A 26,852-nucleotide genomic window follows, 5' to 3' on the forward strand; every position below is an offset into this window, starting at 1 on the left:
ACACCCAGGTTACAGAGACAACATTTCTCCTGAGGACAGAGACACCCAGGTTACAGAGAGACAACGTGTCTCCTGAGGACAGAGACATCCAGGTTAGAGAGAGACAACATGTCTCCTGAGGACAGGGACATCCAGGTTAGAGACAACATGTCTCCTGAGGATAGAGACACCCAGGTTACAGAGACAACATGTCTCCTGAGGACAGAGACACCCAGGTTACAGAGAGACAAAATGTCTCCTGAGGACAGGGACATCCAGGCTACAGAGACAACATGTCTCCTGAGGACAGAGACATCCAGGTTAGAGAGAGACAACATGTCTCCTGAGGACAGAGACACCCAGGTTACAGAGACAACATGTCTCCTGAGGACAGAGACATCCAGGTTAGAGAGAGACAACATGTCTCCTGAGGACAGGGACATCCAGGTTAGAGAGAGACAACGTGTCTCCTGAGGACAGAGACATCCAGGTTAGAGAGAGACAACATGTCTCCTGAGGACAGGGACATCCAGGTTACAGAGACAACATGTCTCCTGAGGACAGAGACACCCAGGTTACAGAGAGACAAAATGTCTCCTGAGGACAGGGACATCCAGGTTACAGAGACAACATGTCTCCTGAGGACAGAGACATCCAGGTTAGAGAGAGACAACATGTCTCCTGAGGACAGAGACACCCAGGTTACAGAGACAACATGTCTCCTGAGGACAGAGACACCCAGGTTACAGAGAGACAAAATGTCTCCTGAGGACAGGGACATCCAGGTTACAGAGACAACATGTCTCCTGAGGACAGAGACATCCAGGTTAGAGAGAGACAACATGTCTCCTGAGGACAGAGACACCCAGGTTACAGAGACAACATGTCTCCTGAGGACAGAGACACCCAGGTTACAGAGACAACATGTCTCCTGAGGACAGGGACATCCAGGTTAGAGAGAGACAACATGTCTCCTGAGGACAGAGACACCCAGGTTACAGAGACAACATGTCTCCTGAGGACAGGGACATCCAGGTTAGAGAGAGACAACGTGTCTCCTGAGGACAGAGACACCCAGGTTACAGAGACAACATGTCTCCTGAGGACAGAGACACCCAGGTTACAGAGACAACATGTCTCCTGAGGACAGAGACACCCAGGTTACAGAGAGACAACATGTCTCACAGCGTTCTCGTACCTCTCAGTCTCTCACAGCGTTCTCGTACCTCTCAGTCTCTCACAGCGTTCTCGTACCTCACAGTCTCTCACAGCGTTCTCGTACCTCACAGTCTCTCACAGCGTTCTCGTACCTCACAGTCTCTCAGAGCGTTCTCGTACCTCACAGTCTCTCACAGCGTTCTCGTACCTCTCAGTCTCTCAGAGCGTTCTCGTACCTCTCAGTCTCTCACAGCGTTCTCGTACCTCTCAGTCTCTCAGAGCGTTCTCGTACCTCACAGTCTCTCAGAGCGTTCTCGTACCTCACAGTCTCTCTCAGTCTCTCAGAGCGTTCTCGTACCTCACAGTCTCTCAGAGCGTTCTCGTACCTCACAGTCTCTCTCAGTCTCTCAGAGCGTTCTCGTACCTCTCAGTCTCTCTCAGTCTCTCAGAGCGTTCTCGTACCTCTCAGTCTCTCACAGTCTCTCAGAGCGTTCTCGTACCTCTCAGTCTCTCAGAGCGTTCTCGTACCTCACAGTCTCTCACAGCGTTCTCGTACCTCACAGTCTCTCACAGCGTTCTCGTACCTCACAATCTCTCTCAGTCTCTCAGAGCGTTCTCGTACCTCACAGTCTCTCAGAGCGTTCTCGTACCTCACAGTCTCTCAGAGCGTTCTCGTACCTCACAGTCTCTCAGAGCGTTCTCGTACCTCACAGTCTCTCACAGCGTTCTCGTACCTCTCAGTCTCTCAAAGCGTTCTCGTACCTCTCAGTCTCTCACAGCGTTCTCGTACCTCTCAGTCTCTCAGAGCATTCTCGTACCTCACAGTCTCTCAGAGCGTTCTCGTACCTCACAGTCTCTCAGAGCGTTCTCGTACCTCACAGTCTCTCAGAGCGTTCTCGTACCTCACAGTCTCTCTCAGTCTCTCAGAGCGTTCTCGTACCTCACAGTCTCTCTCAGTCTCTCAGAGCGTTCTCGTACCTCACAGTCTCTCTCAGTCTCTCAGAGCGTTCTCGTACCTCACAGTCTCTCACAGCGTTCTCGTACCTCACAGTCTCTCACAGCGTTCTCGTACCTCACAGTCTCTCAGAGCGTTCTCGTACCTCACAGTCTCTCACAGCGTTCTCGTACCTCACAGTCTCTCAGAGCGTTCTCGTACCTCACAGTCTCTCACAGCGTTCTCGTACCTCACAGTCTCTCAGAGCGTTCTCGTACCTCACAGTCTCTCAGAGCGTTCTCGTACCTCACAGTCTCTCTCAGTCTCTCAGAGCGTTCTCGTACCTCACAGTCTCTCACAGCGTTCTCGTACCTCACAGTCTCTCACAGCGTTCTCGTACCTCACAGTCTCTCAGAGCGTTCTCGTACCTCACAGTCTCTCTCAGTCTCTCAGAGCGTTCTCGTACCTCACAGTCTCTCACAGCGTTCTCGTACCTCACAGTCTCTCACAGCGTTCTGCACGGAGGTCAGATCCTCGATGCGATGCCTCCTCTTCAGCCTCTCCTCCTGAGAAGACATCCAGGACTTCAGAGCCAAGACGCTGCTCTCGTACTGCAGCCACATCTGCAGCAGCCCCTCCAGGACCTGGATCTGCAGAGAGTAGAAGGACAGTCAGGAACACTTACACTGATGCTTTCAGGTGTTTAAAACACGTCCTCAGCAGCACATTACTGTTTCTACTGCAGGGGATACACCGAAGCTCCTCCTGCAGCCTCACTTTAATAACTCCTGATATATCATATATACTGTGTATATATATATATATATATATATATATATATATATATACAGTATATATGATATATATATGATATGATATGCGCTGACCCTCTCGTTGACGCGGCTCTGGAGGATCTGCCAGCGTCGGTTCATGGCCCCCAGCCTCTCGGCGAAGTCGGTCTTGTCGCTGCGTTTAACGTCTGATTCCTGACCGATCTGCACCGACTGGTTCACGAAGTCCACCGTCAGCTGCTTACAGCTCAGGTCCACCCGGAAGCCCTGAACACACGTGCACCGTTAACACTGCAGCCACTGGGGGGTAAAGAGAACACTGCACGAAACACTGATGTTTACTAGCTGACACATGCAACAGCATTTTCAGATCAGCCTGCACCTTGTGTTTGTGCAGGTACTCCTGGATCACATGAGAACCCACAGCACTCTTCAGGTTCTCCTGGTTCTCCTCCATCACCCCCTCCATCAGAGAGATCCAGTTACTCAGCTCTGAGAGGGCGTGCCGCGACGCCAGCTTCTCCATCTGGATCTGAACAGGAAATACATAAAACACAACGTATACTATGTGTGTACGTTGTGCAGCTTCTCCTGTAGGTTGGGGATGTGTGTGTGTGTGTGTGTGTGTGTGTGTGTGTGTGTGTGTGTGTGTGTGTGTGTGTGTGTGTGTGTGTGTGTGTGTGTGTGTGTGTGTGTGTGTGTGTGTGTGTGTGTGTACCTGGTGCAGTTTCTCCTGAACATTGGGGATGTGTGTGAGCAGCTCGCTCCACTCCCTGTCGATGCGACTAAGCTCCGCCCTCAGCAGGACCGTGTCCACCTTCTTCAGGCGCAGCAGCTGGTTCCCCTCCTGCAGAACCGAGCTCTTTAGAGCGGAGCGGCCCTCCACCTCCTTACAGAACTCCTGACACACACACACACACACAGGATCATATCTTATGAAATAAAGAGCCTTTAGAGACAGTGAGATCATTAGTGACATAAGAGCTGCTAACAGTAATACACTAAATAAATACACTCACATGACATTTGAGACTAATAACAGATAATGAGGCTATTTTAAAGTAGAGCAATGCTGTCATGCACCAGACACACACACACACACACACACACACACACACACACACACACACACACACACACACACACCAGGAAGGAGGACAGGTGGTCTCTGATGCTCTCCAGCTCCTGAGGCTCTGACACAGCCTGAGAGTTCCAGAAGTCGAGGCGCTGCAGAGCGGAGTGCAGCCAGAGAGAGAGATCTGCACCGTCCGTCTGGTACCTGCAGGGGGCGAGAGAGAGTTAGAGAGGGTGCTCTTCTTCTGTGGTGTTCCCCCAACCTGTAGTGTGGTCTATACTGTAGGTGTTAGTGCATGTCAATGGTCTGCAGAGGATACATATCCCTGTGTTCCCGCCAGTGGCGAGCCGTGACTTTTATACCTAGGCCCTCTGACCCCCACCCCTTCGCTCGAAACAAAAGAAGAAAAAAAGTTATTACGTCACAGCGTATACCTCAGCGGAAAAACAACGGCCCGGGGTGCAAAACGCATCAATGACAGCGACCCTCTACCTCACAGAACAACACCTGGAAATAACCCCATTTGTGTTCTTTGAAATTGAAAAGGATATTGCATTGTGTTTGTTACTTTCGTTGCAGTTGTATGTCTTAAGTGTAAATTGGCATGCTTTTATTTTGAAGGCGAGTTAACGCTGTTGACAGGAAGTTGTTGTTGCTATGGAAACAAGAAAAGAGTTTCACAGCGGGCAGAACTTGTCATAAAGTCTGCGATAATAAAACCCACCCATTTAGAGGGAAGATATGATTGGTCAATTGTTCTGTCTTTACTCTCTCGTTCAGTTGCTATAGCTGGCCCTCTGTGAATTCACAGCAGGACGTCCAGCAGCTCCTGCCTTCACCTCGCAGAGACGAGCTTCTTTCATTTAACCCTTCACATTCAAACAGAAACTGAACAGGCGGGTTCGAAGGACTTATTTTTTGGAAATGTTATTTTAAATACAATTAAAATCAAGTTATTTTTGGTAAAACTAATACAAAAAAACATTAAAAAAAATATATATTAAAAAAATATATATATTTTTAATGTTTTTAAATATTATTTTGTAGAATATCTTAGTGTGTAATGTCCCGCTAAAGCTGTGTGTGTGTGTGTGTGTGTGTGTGTGTGTGTGTGTGTGTGTGTGTGTATGTGTGTGTGTGTATGGTGCATGGTGTATGTGTGTGTGTGTGTGTGTGTGTGTGTGTGTGTGTGTGTGTGTGTGTGTGTGTGTGTGTGTGTGTGTGTGTGTGTGTGTGTGTGTGTGTGTGTGTGTGGTGTGTGTGGTGTGTGTGTGTGTGTACCTCCTCCAGTGCAGCAGCATGTTCTCCAGTCTCTTCTCCTCTCTCTTCACTCTGGTTCTGGTTTTGGTCCACCTCTCCCCCAGCAGTGACAGCTGGTTCTCCAGCAGGGGGCAGCAGAGCGTCTGCAGCAGAACTTTCCCTTCATCCAGAACCAGCTGCAGGCGGTTCTGCTGCTCCGAGAGCCGGGACCCCAGACCCTAAAGAGAGAGGAGATGCATGTCATACGTGAAGAACACATGGACGTCTGGTAACTATGGGATGAGTGAGAACCCTAAAGACCCTGATGGAGGACTGAGGCCCCTGGTCACCTGGTACAGAGAGATCCTATCAGTCAGCCTCTCCTCTGTCTCCTCCACCAGACCCCCTGCTGGGATGCTCTCCTCCACCTCCTCCAGGTGCACCATCAGACTCTGGTAGTCCTGCAGCAGGCGGCTCCACGTCTGGAAACATCAACACAATACGTTCAGTATTCTGACAAAGGAACAGCTTACAATGAATTCATATATTTAATTACAGAAGTTAAATTACATTTCTTGGCATATTTAAGATCAGATCAAATAAGATAGGACTTTATCTATCCCGAGGGAAATTGTTGTGCCAGAGTTACAAAAATAAACACAGCAGCTGGGAGAGTTCTCCTGATGAGCTCTCCTCTCTCTGAAGCTACTGACCCAGAGTCAGCTGTTTGGGGTTTGGAGCAGGACACTTCAGAGACATGTTTTTAATATATTTGTATATATCTAAGACCTGTAATATAATAATAGTGTAATCGGAGACCTTTCAGTCCCATTCAGGAGGAGTACTTTTGGTCAGTTATCCTTCTTGGTCACAGCAATACAAACTGGAACCCTCGACCCACTCCGACCAAAGACAAACATACAGGACCTGCACACAGGGTGCACTGCACACAGTCCTCTGTGTTGGATATGGAGTGTTACATGCTGTGTTACATGTGGTGTTACATGTGGTGTTACATGTGGTGTTACATGTGGTGTTACATGTGGTGTTACATGTGGTGTTAGATGTGGTGTTAGATGTGGTGTTACATGTGGTGTTACATGTGGTGTTACATGCGGTGTTACATGCGGTGTTACATGCGGTGTTACATGTGGTGTTACATGTGGTGTTACACGTGGTGTTACACGTGGTGTTACACGTGGTGTTACACGTGGTGTTACACGTGGTGTTACATGTGGTGTTACATGTGGTGTTACATGTGGTGTTACATGTGGTGTTACATGTGGTGTTAGATGTGGTGTTACAGGTGGTGTTACATGTGGTGTTACATGTGGTGTTACATGTTGTGTTACATGTGGTGTTACATGTGGTGTTACATGTGGTGTTACATGTGATGTTACATGTGGTGTTACATGTGGTGTTACATGTGGTGTTACATGTGGTGTTACAGTTGCTGTTACATGTTGTGTTACATGTTGTGTTACATGTCGTGTTACATGTTGTGTTACATGCCCCAGTTGATCAACGGGGACTGTCCACGGCACGATAAATCAGAGTGTACATCAGTGTGTTTAAGCAGAGTGTCTCACCTCCAGGACCCCCTGCAGCTGCACCCCCCTGCTGTGCGCCTCCTTCAGGACGCTCTGAGCCTCCGTCAGCGCCTCCTCCAGGACTAGGGTCTCTGAGGGGGGGGGCAGCACCTTCCTGAAGTACGTCTCAGTGAGCACCGTGTGGGACTCCAGGCCCTGGAAGAACTCCTGGAACACAGTCAGCAGATATTTAGAATAAAAAGCATTTCACAAACAAAGTGTGTCACATCTCATAAGATGCTCTCAAGTCCTTGAAGGAAAACAATGTCCAAAATAAAGGAAATATATATATGTTATGATTTTGTTAAAACATGAGTCCTGATACATTGATCATATATTAAGCATTTGTTACCCTTTGATTCCAGTGTGCTTAATGCCACTGGTATTTTAGTGTCAGAGAAATACACACACGTTAATTAGGTTCTTTAAATCATCAGAGTCTTTTGGATTTGAAAGCATATTTATTTTTTCTGCAGTGACAGATTTTAGACAAAGCACACCTGTTACCCATTTTTCAAACTGCTATAAGATATAATGAATATACACTGACTGCACACTGACTACACACTGACTACACACTGACTACACACTGACACACACTGACACACACTGACTACACACACTGACTACACACTGACTACACACTGACTACACACTGACTACACACTGACTACACACTGACTACACACTGACTACACCCTGAATACACACTGAATACACACTGAATACACACTGAATACACACACTGACTACACACTGACTACACACTGACACACACTGACTACACACTGACTGCACACTGACACACACTGACTACACACTGACTACACACACTGACTACACACTGACTACACACTGACTGCACACTGACTACACACACTGACTACACACTGACTACACACACTGACTACACACTGACTACACAATGACTACACACTGACACACACTGACTACACACTGACTACACACTGACTACACACTGACTACACACTGACACACACTGACTACACACTGACTACACACTGACACACACTGACTACACACTGACTACACACTGACTACACACTGACACACACTGACTACACACACTGACTACACACTGACTACACACTGACTGCACACTGACTACACACTGACTACACACTGACTACACACTGACTACACACTGACTACACACTGACTACACACTGACTACACACTGACTGCACACTGACTACACACTGACTACACACACTGACTACACACTGACTACACACACTGACTACACACTGACTACACACTGACACACACTGACTACACACTGACTACACACACTGACTGCACACTGACTGCACACTGACTGCACACTGACTACACACTGACTACACACACTGACTACACACTGACTACACACTGACTACACACACTGACTACACACTGACTACACACTGACACACACTGACACACTGACTACACACTGAATACACACTGACTACACACTGACTACACACACTGACTACACACTGACTACACACTGACACACACTGACTACACACTGACTACACACTGACTACACACTGACTACACACACTGACTACACACTGACTACACACTGACACACACTGACTACACACTGACTACACACTGACTACACACTGACTACACACTGACTACACACTGACACACACTGACTACACACACTGACTACACACTGACTACACACTGACACACACTGACTACACACTGACTACACACTGACTACACACTGACTACACACTGACTACACACTGACTACACACTGACTACACACTGACTACACACACTGACTACACACTGACTACACACTGACTACACACTGACACACACTGACTACACACTGACACACACTGACTACACACTGAATACACACTGACTACACACACTGACTACACACTGACTACACACTGACACACACTGACTACACACTGACTACACACACTGACTACACACTGACTACACACTGACTACACACTGACTACACACTGACTACACACTGACTACACACTGACTACACACTGACTACACACTGACTACACACTGACTACACACTGACTACACACACTGACTACACACTGACTACACACTGACACACACTGACTACACACTGACTACACACTGACACACACTGACTACACACTGAATACACACACTGACTACACACTGACTACACACTGACACACACTGACTACACACTGAATACACACTGACTACACACACTGACTACACACTGACTACACACTGACACACACTGACTACACACTGACTACACACACTGACTACACACTGAATACACACTGACTACACACTGACTACACACTGACTACACACTGACTACACACACTGACTACACACTGACTACACACTGACTACACACTGACACACACTGACTACACACTGACTACACACTGACACACACTGACTACACACTGAATACACACTGACTACACACTGACTACACACTGAATACACACTGACTACACACTGACTACACACACTGACTACACACTGACTACACACTGACACACACTGACTACACACTGACTACACACTGACACACACTGACTACACACTGACTACACACACTGACTACACACTGACTACACACTGACTACACACTGACTACACACTGACTACACACACTGACTACACACTGACTACACACTGACACACACTGACTACACACTGACTACACACTGACTACACACTGACACACACTGACTACACACTGAATACACACTGACTACACACACTGACTACACACTGACTACACACTGACACACACTGACTACACACTGACTACACACTGAATACACACTGACTACACACTGACTACACACTGAATACACACTGACTACACACACTGACTACACACTGACACACACTGACTACACACTGACTACACACTGAATACACACTGACTACACACTGACTACACACTGACACACACTGACTACACACTGACTACACACACTGACTACACACTGAATACACACTGACTACACACTGACTACACACTGACTACACACACTGACTACACACTGACTACACACTGACTACACACTGACTACACACTGACTACACACTGACTACACACTGACTACACACTGACTACACACACTGAATACACACTGACTACACACTGACTACACACACTGACTACACACTGACTACACACTGACTACACACTGACACACACTGACTACACACTGACACACACTGACTACACACTGAATACACACTGACTACACACACTGACTACACACTGACTACACACTGACACACACTGACTACACACTGAATACACACTGACTACACACTGACTACACACTGACTACACACTGACACACACTGACTACACACTGACTACACACTGACTACACACTGACTACACACTGACTACACACTGACTACACACTGACTACACACTGACTACACACTGACTACACACTGACTACACACTGACTACACACACTGACTACACACTGACTACACACTGACACACACTGACTACACACTGACTACACACTGACACACACTGACTACACACTGAATACACACTGACTACACACACTGACTACACACTGACTACACACTGACACACACTGACTACACACTGAATACACACTGACTACACACACTGACTACACACTGACTACACACTGACACACACTGACTACACACTGACTACACACTGACACACACTGACTACACACTGAATACACACTGACTACACACACTGACTACACACTGACTACACACTGACACACACTGACTACACACTGACTACACACACTGACTACACACTGAATACACACTGACTACACACTGACTACACACTGACTACACACTGACTACACACTGACTACACACTGACTACACACACTGACTACACACTGACTACACACTGACTACACACTGACACACACTGACTACACACTGACACACACTGACTACACACTGAATACACACTGACTACACACTGACTACACACTGACTACACACTGACTACACACTGACTACACACTGACTACACACTGACACACACTGACTACACACTGAATACACACTGACTACACACTGACTACACACTGACTACACACTGACTACACACTGACTACACACTGACTACACACACTGACTACACACTGACTACACACTGACTACACACTGACTACACACTGACTACACACTGACTACACACTGACTACACACTGACTACACACACTGACTACACACTGACTACACACTGACACACACTGACTACACACTGACTACACACTGACACACACTGACTACACACTGAATACACACTGACTACACACACTGACTACACACTGACTACACACTGACACACACTGACTACACACTGACTACACACTGAATACACACTGACTACACACACTGACTACACACTGACTACACACTGACACACACTGACTACACACTGACTACACACACTGACTACACACTGAATACACACTGACTACACACTGACTACACACTGACTACACACTGACTACACACTGACTACACACTGACTACACACACTGACTACACACTGACTACACACTGACTACACACTGACTACACACACTGACTACACACTGACTACACACTGACTACACACTGACTACACACTGACTACACACTGACTACACACTGACTACACACTGACTACACACTGACTACACACTGACTACACACACTGACTACACACTGACTACACACTGACTACACACTGACACACACTGACTACACACTGACTACACACACTGACTACACACTGAATACACACTGACTACACACTGACTACACACTGACTACACACTGACACACACTGACTACACCCTGAATACACACTGACTACACACACTGACTACACACTGACTACACACTGACACACACTGACTACACACTGACTACACACACTGACTACACACTGAATACACACTGACTACACACTGACTACACACTGACTACACACTGACTACACACACTGACTACACACTGACTACACACTGACTACACCCTGACTACACACTGACTACACACTGAATACACACTGACTACACACTGAATACACACTGACTACACACTGACTACACACACTGACTACACACTGACTACACACTGAATACACACTGACTACACACTGACTACACACTGACTACACACTGACTACACACTGACTACACACTGACTACACACTGACTACACACACTGACTACACACTGACTACACACTGAATACACACTGACTACACACTGAATACACACTGACTACACACTGAATACACACTGACTACACACACTGACTACACACTGAATACACACTGACTACACACACTGACTACACACTGAATACACACTGAATACACACTGACTACACACTGACTACACACTGACTACACACACTGACTACACACTGAATACACACTGACTACACACTGACTACACACTGACTACACACTGACTACACACACTGACTACACACTGACTACACACTGAATACACACTGACTACACACACTGACTACACACTGACTACACACTGACTACACACTGACTACACACTGACTACACACTGACTACACACACTGACTACACACTGAATACACACTGACTACACACTGACTACACACTGACTACACACTGACTACACACTGACTACACACTGACTACACACTGACTACACACTGACTACACACTGAATACACACTGACTACACACTGACTACACACACTGACTACACACTGACTACACACTGACTACACACTGACACACACTGACTACACACTGACTACACACACTGACTACACACTGACTACACACTGACTACACACTGACTACACACTGACTACACACTGACTACACACTGACTACACACTGACTACACACTGACTACACACTGACTACACACTGACTACACACTGACTACACACTGACTACACACTGACTACACACTGACTACACACTGACTACACACTGACTACACACTGACTACACACTGACTACACACTGACTACACACTGACTACACACTGACTACACACTGACTACACACTGACTACACACTGACTACACACTGACTACACACGACTACACACTGAATACACACTGACTACACACTGACTACACACTGACTACACACTGACTACACACTGACACACACTGACTACACACTGACTACACACTGACTACACACTGACACACACTGACTACACACTGACTACACACTGACTACACACACTGACTACACACTGAATACACACTGACTACACACACTGACTACACACTGACTACACACTGACACACACTGACTACACACTGACTACACACACTGACTACACACTGAATACACACTGACTACACACTGACTACACACTGACTACACACTGACTACACACACTGACTACACACTGAATACACACTGACTACACACTGACTACACACTGACTACACACTGACTACACACTGACTACACACTGACTACACACTGACTACACACTGACTACACACTGACTACACACTGACTACACACTGACTACACACTGAATACACACTGACTACACACACTGACTACACACTGAATACACACTGACTACACACACTGACTACACACTGAATACACACTGACTACACACTGACTACACACACTGACTACACACTGAATACACACTGACTACACACTGACTACACACTGACTACACACTGACTACACACACTGACTACACACTGACTACACACTGAATACACACTGACTACACACACTGACTACACACTGACTACACACTGACTACACACTGACACACACTGACTACACACTGACTACACACACTGACACACACTGAATACACACTGACTACACACTGACTACACACTGACTACACACTGACTACACACTGACACACACTGACTACACACTGACTACACACTGACTACACACACTGACTACACACTGACTACACACTGATACACACTGACTACACACACTGACTACACACTGACTACACACTGACTACACACTGACACACACTGACTACACACTGACTACACACACTGACTACACACTGAATACACACTGACTACACACTGACTACACACACTGACTACACACTGACTACACACTGACTACACACTGACTACACACTGACTACACACACTGACTACACACTGACTACACACTGACTACACACTGACTACACACTGACTACACACTGACTACACACTGACTACACACTGACTACACACTGACTACACACTGACTACACCCTGACTACACACTGACTACACACTGACTACACACTGACTACACACTGACTACACACTGACTACACACACTGACTACACACTGACTACACACACTGACTACACACTGACTACACACTGACTACACAGTGACTACACACTGACTACACACTGACACACACTGACTACACCCTGACTACACACTGACTACACACTGACTACACACTGACTACACACTGACTACACACTGACTACACACTGACTACACACTGACTACACACTGACTACACACACTGACTACACACACTGACACACACTGACTACACACTGACTACACACTGACACACACTGACTACACACTGACTACACACTGACTACACACTGACTACACACTGACACACACTGACTACACACTGAATACACACTGACTACACACTGACTACACACTGACTACACACTGACACACACTGACTACACACTGACTACACACTGACTACACACTGACTACACACTGACACACACTGACTACACACTGACTACACACACTGACTACACACACTGACTACACACTGACTACACACTGACTACACACTGACACACACTGACTACACACTGACTACACACTGACTACACACTGACACACACTGACTACACACTGACTACACACTGACACACACTGACTACACACTGACACACACTGACTACACACTGACTACACACTGACTACACACTGACTACACACACTGACTACACACTGACTACACACACTGACTACACACTGACTACACACTGACTACACACTGACTACACACTGACTACACACTGACTACACACTGACTACACACACTGACTACACACTGACTACACACACTGACTACACACTGACTACACACACTGACTACACACTGACTACACACTGACTACACACTGACTACACACTGACACACACTGACTACACACTGACTACACACTGACTACACACTGACTACACACTGACACACACTGACACACACTGACTACACACTGACTACACACTGACACACACTGACTACACACTGACACACACTGACTACACACTGACTACACACTGACTACACACACTGACTACACACTGACTACACACTGACTACACACTGACTACACACTGCCTACACACTGACTACACCCTGACTACACACTGACTACACACTGACTACACACTGACTACACACTGACTACACCCTGACTACACACTGACTACACACTGACTACACACTGACTACACACTGACTACACACTGACTACACCCTGACTACACACTGACTACACACTGAATACACACTGACTACACACTGACTACACACTGACACACACTGACTACACACTGACTACACACTGACTACACACTGACACACACTGACTACACACTGACTACACACTGACTACACACTGACTACACACTGACTACACACTGACTACACACTGACACACACTGACTACACACTGACTACACACTGACACACACTGACTACACACTGACTACACACTGAATACACACTGACTACACATGACTACACACTGACTACACACTGACTACACACTGACTACACACTGACTACACATGACTACACACTGACTACACATGACTACACACTGACTACACACTGACTACACACTGACTACACAATGACTACACAATGACTACACACTGACTACACATGACTACACACTGACTACACACTGACTACACACTGACTACACACTGACTACACACTGACTACACACTGACTACACACTGACACACACTGACTACACACTGACTACACACTGACTACACACTGACTACACACTGACTACACACACTGACTACACACTGACTACACACTGACTACACACACTGACTACACACTGACTACACACTGACTACACACTGACTACACACTGACTACACACTGACTACACACTGACTACACACATGACTACACACTGACTACACACTGACTACACACTGACTACACACTGACTACACACTGACTACACACACTGACTACACACTGACTACACACTGACTACACACTGACTACACACTGACTACACACACTGACTACACACTGACTACACACTGACTACACACTGACTACACACTGACACACACACTGACTACACACTGACTACACCCTGACTACACACTGACTACACACTGACTACACACTGACTACACACTGACTACACACTGACTACACACTGACTACACCCTGACTACACACTGACTACACACTGACTACACACTGACTACACACTGACACACACACTGACTACACACTGACTACACCCTGACTACACACTGACACACACTGACTACACACTGACTACACACTGACTACACACTGACTACACATGACTACACACTGACTACACACTGACTACACACTGACACACACTGACACACACTGACTACACACTGACTACACACTGACTACACACTGACTACACACTGACTACACACTGACTACACCCTGACTACACACTGACACACACTGACTACACACTGACTACACACTGACTACACACTGACTACACATGACTACACACTGACTACACACTGACTACACACTGACACACACTGACACACACTGACTACACACTGACTACACACTGACTACACACTGACTACACACTGACTACACACTGACTACACACTGACTACACACTGACACACACTGACACACACTGACACACACTGACTACACACTGACTACACACTGACTACACACTGACTACACACTGACTACACACTGACTACACACTGACTACACACTGACACACACTGACACACACTGACTACACACTGACTACACACTGACTACACACTGACTACACACTGACTACACACTGACACACACTGACACACACTGACACACACTGACTACACACTGACACACACTGACACACACTGACTACACACTGACTACACACTGACTACACACTGACTACACACTGACTACACACTGACTACACACTGACTACACATGACTACACATGACTACACACTGACACACATGACTACACACTGACTACACACTGACTACACACTGACTACACACTGACTACACACTGACACACACTGACTACACACTGACTACACACTGACTACACACTGACTACACACTGACTACACACTGACTACACACTGACTACACACTGACTACACACTGACACACACTCAGTATTGATCTCACCTTGTGTTTGTCCAGGTGGTTCTGCACGTCGTCCACGGAGCCGGCCAGGACCCTCTGCTCGGCGGCCATCTTGTCCCTGGCGGTCTCCAGCAGGTCTCTGAGGTCCAGCAGGGCCCGCTCAAACTGGTCCTTCAGAACCTGGTCCTGGGTCAGAACACTGCGCCGGGAACACACCGTCAGAACCAGGTCCTCCAAGGAGTCCTGAGAGAGAGAGAGAGAGAGAGAGAGAGAGAGAGAGAGAGAGAGAGAGAGACACACACACACACACCATACACACACACACACACACACACACACACACACAAAAGTATAAGCATCAAAACATACTAAAAGTGAGTGAGTCTGAGTGTGTCTCTCTGTGCGTGTGTGTGTGTGTGTGTGTGTGTGTGTGTGTGTGTGTGTGTGTGTGTGTGTGTGTGTGTGTGTGTGTGTGTGTGTGTGTGTGAGTTACCTGTAGCTTCAGTATCTTATTGGCTGATATCTGGTCTCTCTGCAGCTCTGCTCCTCTGCCCTTCAGCTCAGAGATCCTCTGATCGAAGTCTCTGAGACTCTCCTCTGCGTCGGAGATCACCTGCAGGTAGATATTTATTACACACACTAGGTACTAATACACACACTATGTACTAATACACACACTATGTACTAATACACACACTATGTACTAATACACACACTATGTACTAATACACACTAGATGTACACATGATACACACAGTATATCCACAGGGAGTGTGTGTGTGTGTGTGTGTGTGTGTGTGTGTGTGTGTGTGTGTGTGTGTGTGTGTGTGTGTGTGTGTGTGTGTGTGTGTGTGTGTGTGTGTGTGTGTGTTACCTCCAGCTGTCGGCAGGCCGCTCGGTCCATGGACCCTGAGAGCTCCTGCAGGATGTGGCACTTGGTCTCGATCAGAGCCGTCTGGAGGAGCTGCAGCTGCGCCTGTGGAGACAAGAGGACGCTTCAGATCTAACCCACGGCCCACAGGCTGAGCCGGAGGAGAGTCATCCTGATATAATGACCTTCTGAGAGCTGGAGGCTGTGAACAGCACACTGCAGAGGAGAGGGGAATTCAGACTTGTGTTGGAAACTAAACATGTGCACATGTCCCCACACTTTCTCTGAACAGATGCACATGTTTAGTTTCCAACTCAAGTGCAGGGAGGCACATGACCACGTCTAGGAGAAATGGTGGTGCGCATATAGGAAGAGATGTGTCCTGAACTAGGGACGTTTAAGGGACGTCATAAAGGGTCCAAAGGTACTAGGAGTAATGACTGGAGGGGTTAGGAGCTAGGAAAGGTCTTGTAACTGATGAGCATGAGGTACCTAGTCTCACAGGCTGAGCTGGAGGAGCTATGGAGCTATTGGTTAGCATTCACTCTGATAGAGAGAGTCTTCTTTAGCAGGCTGCAGAGGAACGGGAGAAGACATGCAGACATGCAGACATGCAGACATGGAGACATGCAGACATGCAGACATGCAGACATGCAGACATGAAGACATGCAGACATGCAGACATGGAGACATGCAGACATGAAGACATGAAGACATGCAGACATGCAGACATGAAGACATGCAGACATGCAGACATGAAGACATGCAGACATGCAGACATGCAGATATGAAGACATGCAGACATGCAGACATGAAGACATGCAGACATGCAGACATGCAGACATGCAGACATGGAGACATGCAGACATGCAGACATGCAGACATGCAGACATGCAGACATGAAGACATGAAGACATGCAGACATGCAGACATGAAGACATGCAGACATGCAGACATGCAGACATGAAGACATGCAGACATGCAGACATGCAGACATGCAGACATGCAGACATGCCACAGGATGTGTGGGAATGCAGATATCTAGTGGGACAGGGAGGCCATTTAAACTCTAGTAAATGTTGGAGGTGTTGAGCGTATAGGACATGACACCCAGGTGTTTTGGACTAAACTAGGGACGTTTGGGATGAAGGGATCAAGGAGCAGCATAGAGGATCCAAAGGTGGCACAGGTAGGAGCTAGGGAAGGTCTTAGTTCAAGTGAGAGGTACCTGGTAGTCGGTGAGCTCCTGCGCTCGGCTCCTCATGGCGTCACAGCGCCGGCTCAGAGCCAAACCCAGAGCTGAGCACCGCTCCTTCAGACAGGAGAGGTTCTCCTCCAGGAGGGAGCGCTCCTCCACCTGCAGACCAGCAGAGACCAGCAGGGACTCACTCAGCTGCACCTCCTCCACCACCTGCTGCACCTCCTGCTCCAACGTCTGCAGGAACACCAAAGAAACAGCTCTATAACGTCTGACATCAGGAACATCAGGAACACCAGGAACATCAGGAACACCAGGAACATCAGGAACATCAGGAACACCAGGAACATCAGGAACACCAGGAACATCAGGAACATCAGGAACACCAGGAACATCAGGAACATCAGGAACACCAGGAACATCAGGAACATCAGGAACACCAGGAACACCAGGAACATCAGAGAAACAGCTCTATAAGGTTTGCCATCAGGAACTCCAGAGGCCTGTACCACGAAGCAGGATGTTCTCTTAGCGGCTAACTTCAGGTAAACTCTGGGTTTCCGGTCCTACGAAGCTGGTTCTCTTTTTAGCAGGCTAGATCTCCATGGTAACTGATGAGCGGCTAGCCTGCTCCGGAGCAGGTTAGGTTGCAGGCTAAGAGCTCAACTCAGTGAAAGCACTGCCTGCTGACCAATCAGAGCTCAGTGTGCGGAGTTTAAAGCGATCAAGTCATATTACAGGAGAAAGGAAATACAGAAAAGCTGCCGTTGCAGGAAAGACGGCCGGCAAAATTCACCGACTGTGTGAACGTGAACATTAATAGAATATCACCTCCCATCTTCAGAGCAATCTGACTATTAGAACATTAGCGTTAAGAAAGCTTACTTAAATATCTGCCACTACATAAGTAACCGGATCAGAGTAACATTAAGTACAGTCCGCGGCATATCACATCATAATGTATCATCTCCTTATCTGAGTCAGCTGAGCCGTATCTGGCCGTGCAACACTCACAGTGTCACATACTGGATGCAGAAGGATTATTTTAAGCAACACATTAAGTTGAGGAAACACTCGAGTCAAATGTAATGAAAGTCAGATGGTGTCTTAGTGATATCATAAACCTGTTCATGTACGCATTCAAACACTTGTTCTGTTACCAGCTGTATTCACCTTGCAGGTGCAGCTATGTGGCTTTGATCCTGGATCAAGTGTTTAAGTCATGGATGTTTAAAGTTTAACTTCTTCATATGTCTAATATTATAGTTGACTTTTCATTCAGGAAGTATGACGCTGCGCTGTCAGTACGCTTCTCCATGTTTGTGATTGGTCAAATGCTCCAGATACCACCCCTTTCATGTGAACGCGCTCCTAACTAGATAGGACACGGCTGGCTTGAGCGATCCACTTGATAACCCGCGTCGTAGGACCGTTTAGCGAGAGCGCGTATGTTTTGGATTAAGTCAACCAGCTAACTCAAACATATCCAGGTTAGGTTGAACCGGCTCCGTAGTACAGGCCTCTGCTGTGTGTTTACCTGTGTGTGAGTGTGAGTGTGAGTGTGAGTGTGTGTGTGTGTGTGTGTGTGTGTGTGTGTGTGTGTGTGTGTGTGTGTGTGTGTGTGTGTGTGAGTGTGAGTGTGAGTGTGAGTGTGTGTGAGTGTGTGTGTGTGTGTGTGTGTGTGTGTGTGTGTGTGTGTGTGTGTGTGTGTGTGTGTGTGTGTGTGTGTGTGTGTGTGTGTGTGTGTGTGTGTGTGTGTGTGTGTGTGTACCTGCAGTGTGTTTACCTGAGTGTCCGGTTGCTCCCTCAGCATCACAGATCCAGAGAACACAGAGTTCTCCACCCCGTCCAGCCAGCAGGAGGTGGAGGACACGGCCGAGTAAAGCTGCTGCTCCATCTGCTCCACCTGGGCCTCGCCTCCCCCCGGCTGCCAGAGAAGAGCGTCACAATCAAATCTTTTCTCACAGACAGAAACCCTTTGTCTCAGATGTAGATCCCCCAGACGGTCCACCAGGCACCCGTGTATGACGAGGGCCTCCACCAGGAGACACAGGCATTAAAGAGGGACATGTTGTGCACTAATGTGTCGTTTTGCACCAACTAGACCATGTGACCACCTTTAGAACCTTCTGTTGGATGTTCATGTTCTGAATGAGTCAATAAGCAGTGAGGGTTACCTGTGAGGCGATGTCCTCCACGGTGTGTCTGAAGCTGTGGTACAGAGAGTTCAGAGACGACCTGTCCTCCTCAGATCCAGCTGCTGACACTCGACACGCCCGCGTATAAACCTGCAGACCAGAGGGACAGAGGGACAGAGGGACAGAGGGACAGGCTCATCATGAAGCCCTTCACTGCTCCCTCTTCAAACCCAGCCACACACGGTTCTGTCCGCAGCATCAGGACTGAACCCAGACTCAGAGACAGCTTCGTCCCACAGGCCATCAGACTGTTGAACAGCTGAGCTCTGTGAGGACCGTCCACAAACATTCACCTGTTTGCTTCCTGCTAATTATTTCTCTATAAATCATATTCCATCTACTTTATTTGTATTAACTTGCAGATCTCAAAACATTCTCTTCACTATTTGATCAGTGTTATTAGTTGTATGTCCCTGTTGCTCTGCTGGAGGAGGACACATCCGACCTGTATCTGCTGAGACATGGTGATAAAGCTTGGTGTTACCGGCTGCTCCTTGCTCTCCTGCTCCAGCGTCTCCTGCAGCAGCTTCAGTTTGGTCCTCAGCTCCAGACGAAGACTCTCCCACTTCTTCCTCATGTGACTCCTGTTCTCCCCCTCCCTCACCGCGGGGGGGAGGGTCTCCATGGGGCTGCAGGGGGACGCCTGCTGGATCAGGATCTCCTCTCCTCTGATGGCCACAGACTGGAGGAGCTTCTTCTGCTCCGACAGCTGCTGCTCCAGGTCCTGAACACACAGGGAACACGCTCAGAGCTAGGCTTTGAGAAGCAGCTACTTCCTAACATCCCTGCTGCTTCAAAGCATCCTGCAAAGTGCTCTCACTAAGTGATGTCTTCTCTACATCACCATGTGTCCCCGCTGTGTCCCCGGTGTGTCCCCATGTGTCCCCGTGTGTCACGAGACTCACTAAGTGATGTCTTCTCTACATCACCATGTGTCCCCGCTGTGTCCCAGGTGTGTCCCATGTGTCCCCGGTGTGTCCCATTTGTCCCCGGTGTGTCCCCGTTGTGTCCCCATGTGTCCCCTTGTGTCAGGAGACTCACTAAGTGATGTCTTCTCTACATCCCCATGTGTCCCTGGTGTGTCCCCGCTGTGTCCCATGTGTCCCCGGTGTGTCCCGGGTGTGTCACGAGACTAACTAAGTGATGTCTACTCTACATCACCATCTGTCCCCGGTGTGTCCCCATGTGTCCCCGTGTGTCAGGAGACTCACTAAGTGATGTCTTCTTTACATCACCATGTGTCCCCGGTGTGTCAGGAGACTCACTAAGTCATGTCTTCTCTACATCACCATGTGTCCCCGGTGTGTCAGGAGACTCACTAAGTGAAGTCTTCTCTACATCAAAATGTTTCCCCATGTGTCAGGAGACTCACTAAGTGATGTCTTCTCTACATCACCATCTGTCCCCGGTGTGTCCCCATGTGTCCCCGTGTGTCAGGAGACTCACTAAGTGATGTCTTCTCTACATCACCATGTGTCCCCATGTGTCCCCGGTGTGTCAGGAGACTCACTAAGTGAAGTCTTCTCTACATCAAAATGTGTCCCCATGTGTCAGGAGACTCACTAAGTGATGTCTTCTCTACATCAACATGTGTCCCCATGTGTCCCCGGTGTGTCAGGAGACTCACTAAGTGATGTCTTCTCTACATCACCATGTGTCCCCGGTGTGTCAGGAGACTCACTAAGTGAAGTCTTCTCTACATCAAAATGTGTCCCCATGTGTCAGGAGACTCACTAAGTGATGTCTTCTCTACATCAACATGTGTCCCCATGTGTCCCCGGTGTGTCAGGAGACTCACTAAGTGATGTCTTCTCTACATCACCATGTGTCCCCATGTGTCCCCGGTGTGTCAGGAGACTCACTAAGTGATGTCTTCTCTACATCAACATGTGTCCCCGGTGTGTCCCCTGTGTGTCCCCGGTGTGTCAGGAGAATCTCAAAGTGATGTCTTCTCTACATCACCATGTGTCCCCGGTGTGTCCCCGGTGTCCCCCCGGTGTGTCACCGTGTCCCCCCGGTGTATCCCTGGTGTGTCTGGAGACTCACAAAGTGTCAGGAAATAAACCCCTCTCTCTTCTCCTCCGTACCCACATCTCTAAAAACGGGGGAGCAATGGAGCTGATCCAGATTTGCTGCGTCATGACGTCATTACTAAAATGTGGGCGGGCTTTAGCACGGGCCAATCAGAAACGTTGCTGTCAGAAACAATGAGACGTGTTCTGGAAGTAATATGGTCTGTGTTTACATTAGCATGCTAACACTCAGAGCTAACCTGTACTGGAGAGAGTTGGTGTTTCTCAATGTCGAGGAAGGATCCTTCAGAGCCACTATTTCAAGGATGCTACGTCATCGAGTCTCGCCGAAGGACTGTGCCAATGTCCAGGATCCTTGGAATTCTACCGAGGACTGAATGCTTCGTTGCGGGACATTTCGAGGATGCACCAGTGTGTCCTCCGCGGTCTTAAAATCCCCACAATGCTTTGCGCACGGAACAATTTCCAAAATCTTTGGCGGAAAATGTAAGGCGGGGCTTCTCGTATGACGCACACCTGTTAGCCTGTTCCATTCTTCGTTCTCCGAATTCCAGGAAGGATTCTTGCTTCGCTTCTGAAGGACCTGACTCTGAAGACATGTGCTACCAAGGCAGCGTCCTCGACATTGAGAAACACCCAGTGTGTGCAAAGAAGCAGGAAATAAAAAGCGCTGCTGCTGCATTAACATAAATACAGTTATAATAAAGTATATATAGTGAGGTGTTACCCTCTGTCTCAGCAGGTGGTCCTGGTGCTGCTGGGTTCTGGAGGTCCGGTTCTGGTTCAGCCAGTCCTGAAGGCTGGGACTCTGAGAGAGACTGGAGTCTGAGCTGCTGTCCTCCTGCTCCTGCACACAGCCCTGATACACACACACACACACACACACACACACACACACACACACACACACACACACACACACACACACACACACACACACACACACACACACACACACACACACACACACACACACACACACACACACACACACACACACACACACACACACACACACACACACACACACACACACACACACACACACACACACACACACACACACACCCACACGCACACACACACACATCAGAATGTATCTTTCTAGTCACAAACTGAAAAGTTGTTTCAAAGCTAAACATGAGGCTTCTCCCTCAGAGGAGGAAACATCTGATCTCTGAAGCGTTTTAGTGGTTTGGATGATCTGCTCTACAGGAAGGCCTCTGAGCAGGGCCTGCAGAGTCGCTGTGCATTACGTGTTGTTAGGATGTGGATATCGGGTACACCACTGGACTCAGATAATAGGCCGTCTCTGTCTGCACGCAGGCTTTCCCATTGGTTGGGTTTTATTTATGAATCTCTGCTTGGGCTGGTTCCCTCTTACATTTACACATATATGTGTAAAAAACAAAGTCTATATGGCCTGCGCTCCCAAGACGTCGTTCAGATGCTGGTTCCTAAACAGCTGTGTCCGTCTGCCTGTATCGTTTTGTGTTCATTGGTTGTAACTGTGTTCATGCAGCCCTCTGAGCCAGGTCGCTCTGGAACAAGAGGTTTTAATCCTAATGAGACTTTTACCTCGTTAGATAAAAGATATATATCCTTTATTTATATATAGTGTCTCACCTGGATGTCTGAGTGTGTGTGTGTGTGTGTGTGTGTGTGTGTGTGTGTGTGTGTGTGTCTCACATGGATGTCAGAGTGTGTGTGTCTCACCTGGATGTCAGCCTGTCTCTCCTGCAGGACCCTCTGCAGCTCCAGCAGGCCTCCCTTCAGCATGCGGACCCTCCCCACCAGAGCCTCCCTGACGCCCCCCTCCATCAGGAGCCCCTCGCTCTGCAGGCTGAGCTCCGTCAGGTCCTTGGTCTTCTGCTCCACCTCCAGCAGCAGGTCCTGCAGCAGCAGCAGGAGACAGGCCAGCTCAAACATCAAACTAACGTGTTGAATGACTGGGTTTGTCTCAGTGGACTTCACAGCTTGTACAGAATATCAGTATGACAACACGACCCCCTCTGTCCTCGGACCCTCACATCGTACAAGGAAGAACTTCCAGAGAAACCCAGGAGTTAATGGGAAAAATTAAGAAATCTGGAGGAGAGCAACAGAGGAGGGTCCCGTGCAATAGATGCCGTGTGTACATGGAAAAGATAATACAGATGGTCCAGAGGCTCGGAAAGGCGCGTGTCTATAAGAAGGAGAGGAATCCAGCAGGACGTCAACAATCCTGAGAGAGCCATCAGAGAAGAGCTGAGAGTCAGGCAGGATCCTGGGCCAGGAGATTCTGAGTCTCAATGAGACCTATCCTGGTTAAATAAAAGGTACAATAAAAACACCCCCCCCCCCCCCACAGCCTCCCTCCAAAGCCACCCCCCCACAGCCTCCCCCCCACAGCCGCCCCTCCAGAGCAGCATCCAGCCTTCTCCCTGACATGAACACAGCAGAAGAGCCTCCTGTCTCTAAAGCCGTGCCGGGGGCTAAGTTTAGCTGCACCTGCTGGGATATCACACACACACACACACACACACACACACACACACACACACACACACACACACACACACACACACACACACACACACACACACACACACACACACACACACACACACACACACACACACACACACACACACACACACACACACACACACACACACACACACACACACACACACACACACACACACACACACACACACACACACACACACACACACACACACACACACACACACACACACACACACACACACACACACACACACACACACACACACACACACACACACACACACAGATCTAATCTGCTTAGTGATGCCCTGACTCCTCTAATGCTCCTGGAGGAGTACTCAGCAAGGTGTGAAACTCCATGTGAAGGAACATTAAGCTCAAGCTGCTCCAGAGAGGCTGACCCCCTGGACAGCAGGAGACTCACCACAGATATCACCATGACCCCCCCCCCCCCCCCCCACATTAACACACTCCTTTGTTCTATGTTCCAACATGTGACGCTTCAATATGCTAATGAGGTTAAATACGAGCTAATTGGCAGAAACATGATCATGTGATGAAGCAGCTTCTTGTTTCCTGTTGTTCACATATCACATGTTTCTATCTCTGTGCGTCCAAACACACGTCCAAACACTACCATGCTAACTCATTTCTGCCATGCTAACTCATTTCTGCCACGCTAACTCATTTCTACCACGCTAACTCATTTCTACCACGCTAACTCATTTCTACCACGCTAACTCATTTCTACCATGCTAACTCATTTCTACCACGCTAACTCATTTCTGCCATGCTAACTCATTTCTACCATGCTAACTCATTTCTACCATGCTAACT

General features: G+C 47.9%; 1 protein-coding gene across 1 annotated transcript in view; it reads right to left on the reverse strand.

The window, feature by feature from the left end:
• Positions 1 to 26,852, reverse strand: part of syne1b (spectrin repeat containing, nuclear envelope 1b) — a 165,932-nt gene that overhangs the window by 45,814 nt on the left and 93,266 nt on the right. Inside the window, exons 61-77 of the mRNA XM_079692895.1 lie at positions 25,221 to 25,472; positions 24,232 to 24,363; positions 21,956 to 22,195; positions 21,451 to 21,561; positions 21,060 to 21,200; positions 19,304 to 19,510; positions 18,079 to 18,180; positions 17,698 to 17,817; positions 17,247 to 17,447; positions 6,766 to 6,933; positions 5,527 to 5,658; positions 5,219 to 5,415; positions 4,009 to 4,141; positions 3,581 to 3,763; positions 3,245 to 3,394; positions 2,959 to 3,129; positions 2,566 to 2,721 (exon numbers count right to left, since the gene is read on the reverse strand). Coding sequence (XP_079549021.1) covers positions 2,566 to 2,721; positions 2,959 to 3,129; positions 3,245 to 3,394; positions 3,581 to 3,763; positions 4,009 to 4,141; positions 5,219 to 5,415; positions 5,527 to 5,658; positions 6,766 to 6,933; positions 17,247 to 17,447; positions 17,698 to 17,817; positions 18,079 to 18,180; positions 19,304 to 19,510; positions 21,060 to 21,200; positions 21,451 to 21,561; positions 21,956 to 22,195; positions 24,232 to 24,363; positions 25,221 to 25,472 — 2,796 coding nt within the window. The remainder of the gene's footprint in view (positions 1 to 2,565; positions 2,722 to 2,958; positions 3,130 to 3,244; positions 3,395 to 3,580; positions 3,764 to 4,008; positions 4,142 to 5,218; positions 5,416 to 5,526; positions 5,659 to 6,765; positions 6,934 to 17,246; positions 17,448 to 17,697; positions 17,818 to 18,078; positions 18,181 to 19,303; positions 19,511 to 21,059; positions 21,201 to 21,450; positions 21,562 to 21,955; positions 22,196 to 24,231; positions 24,364 to 25,220; positions 25,473 to 26,852) is intronic.

This window comes from Notothenia rossii (assembly GCF_949606895.1).
Source record: "Notothenia rossii genome assembly, chromosome: 7".
Lineage (NCBI taxonomy): Eukaryota > Metazoa > Chordata > Actinopteri > Perciformes > Nototheniidae > Notothenia > Notothenia rossii.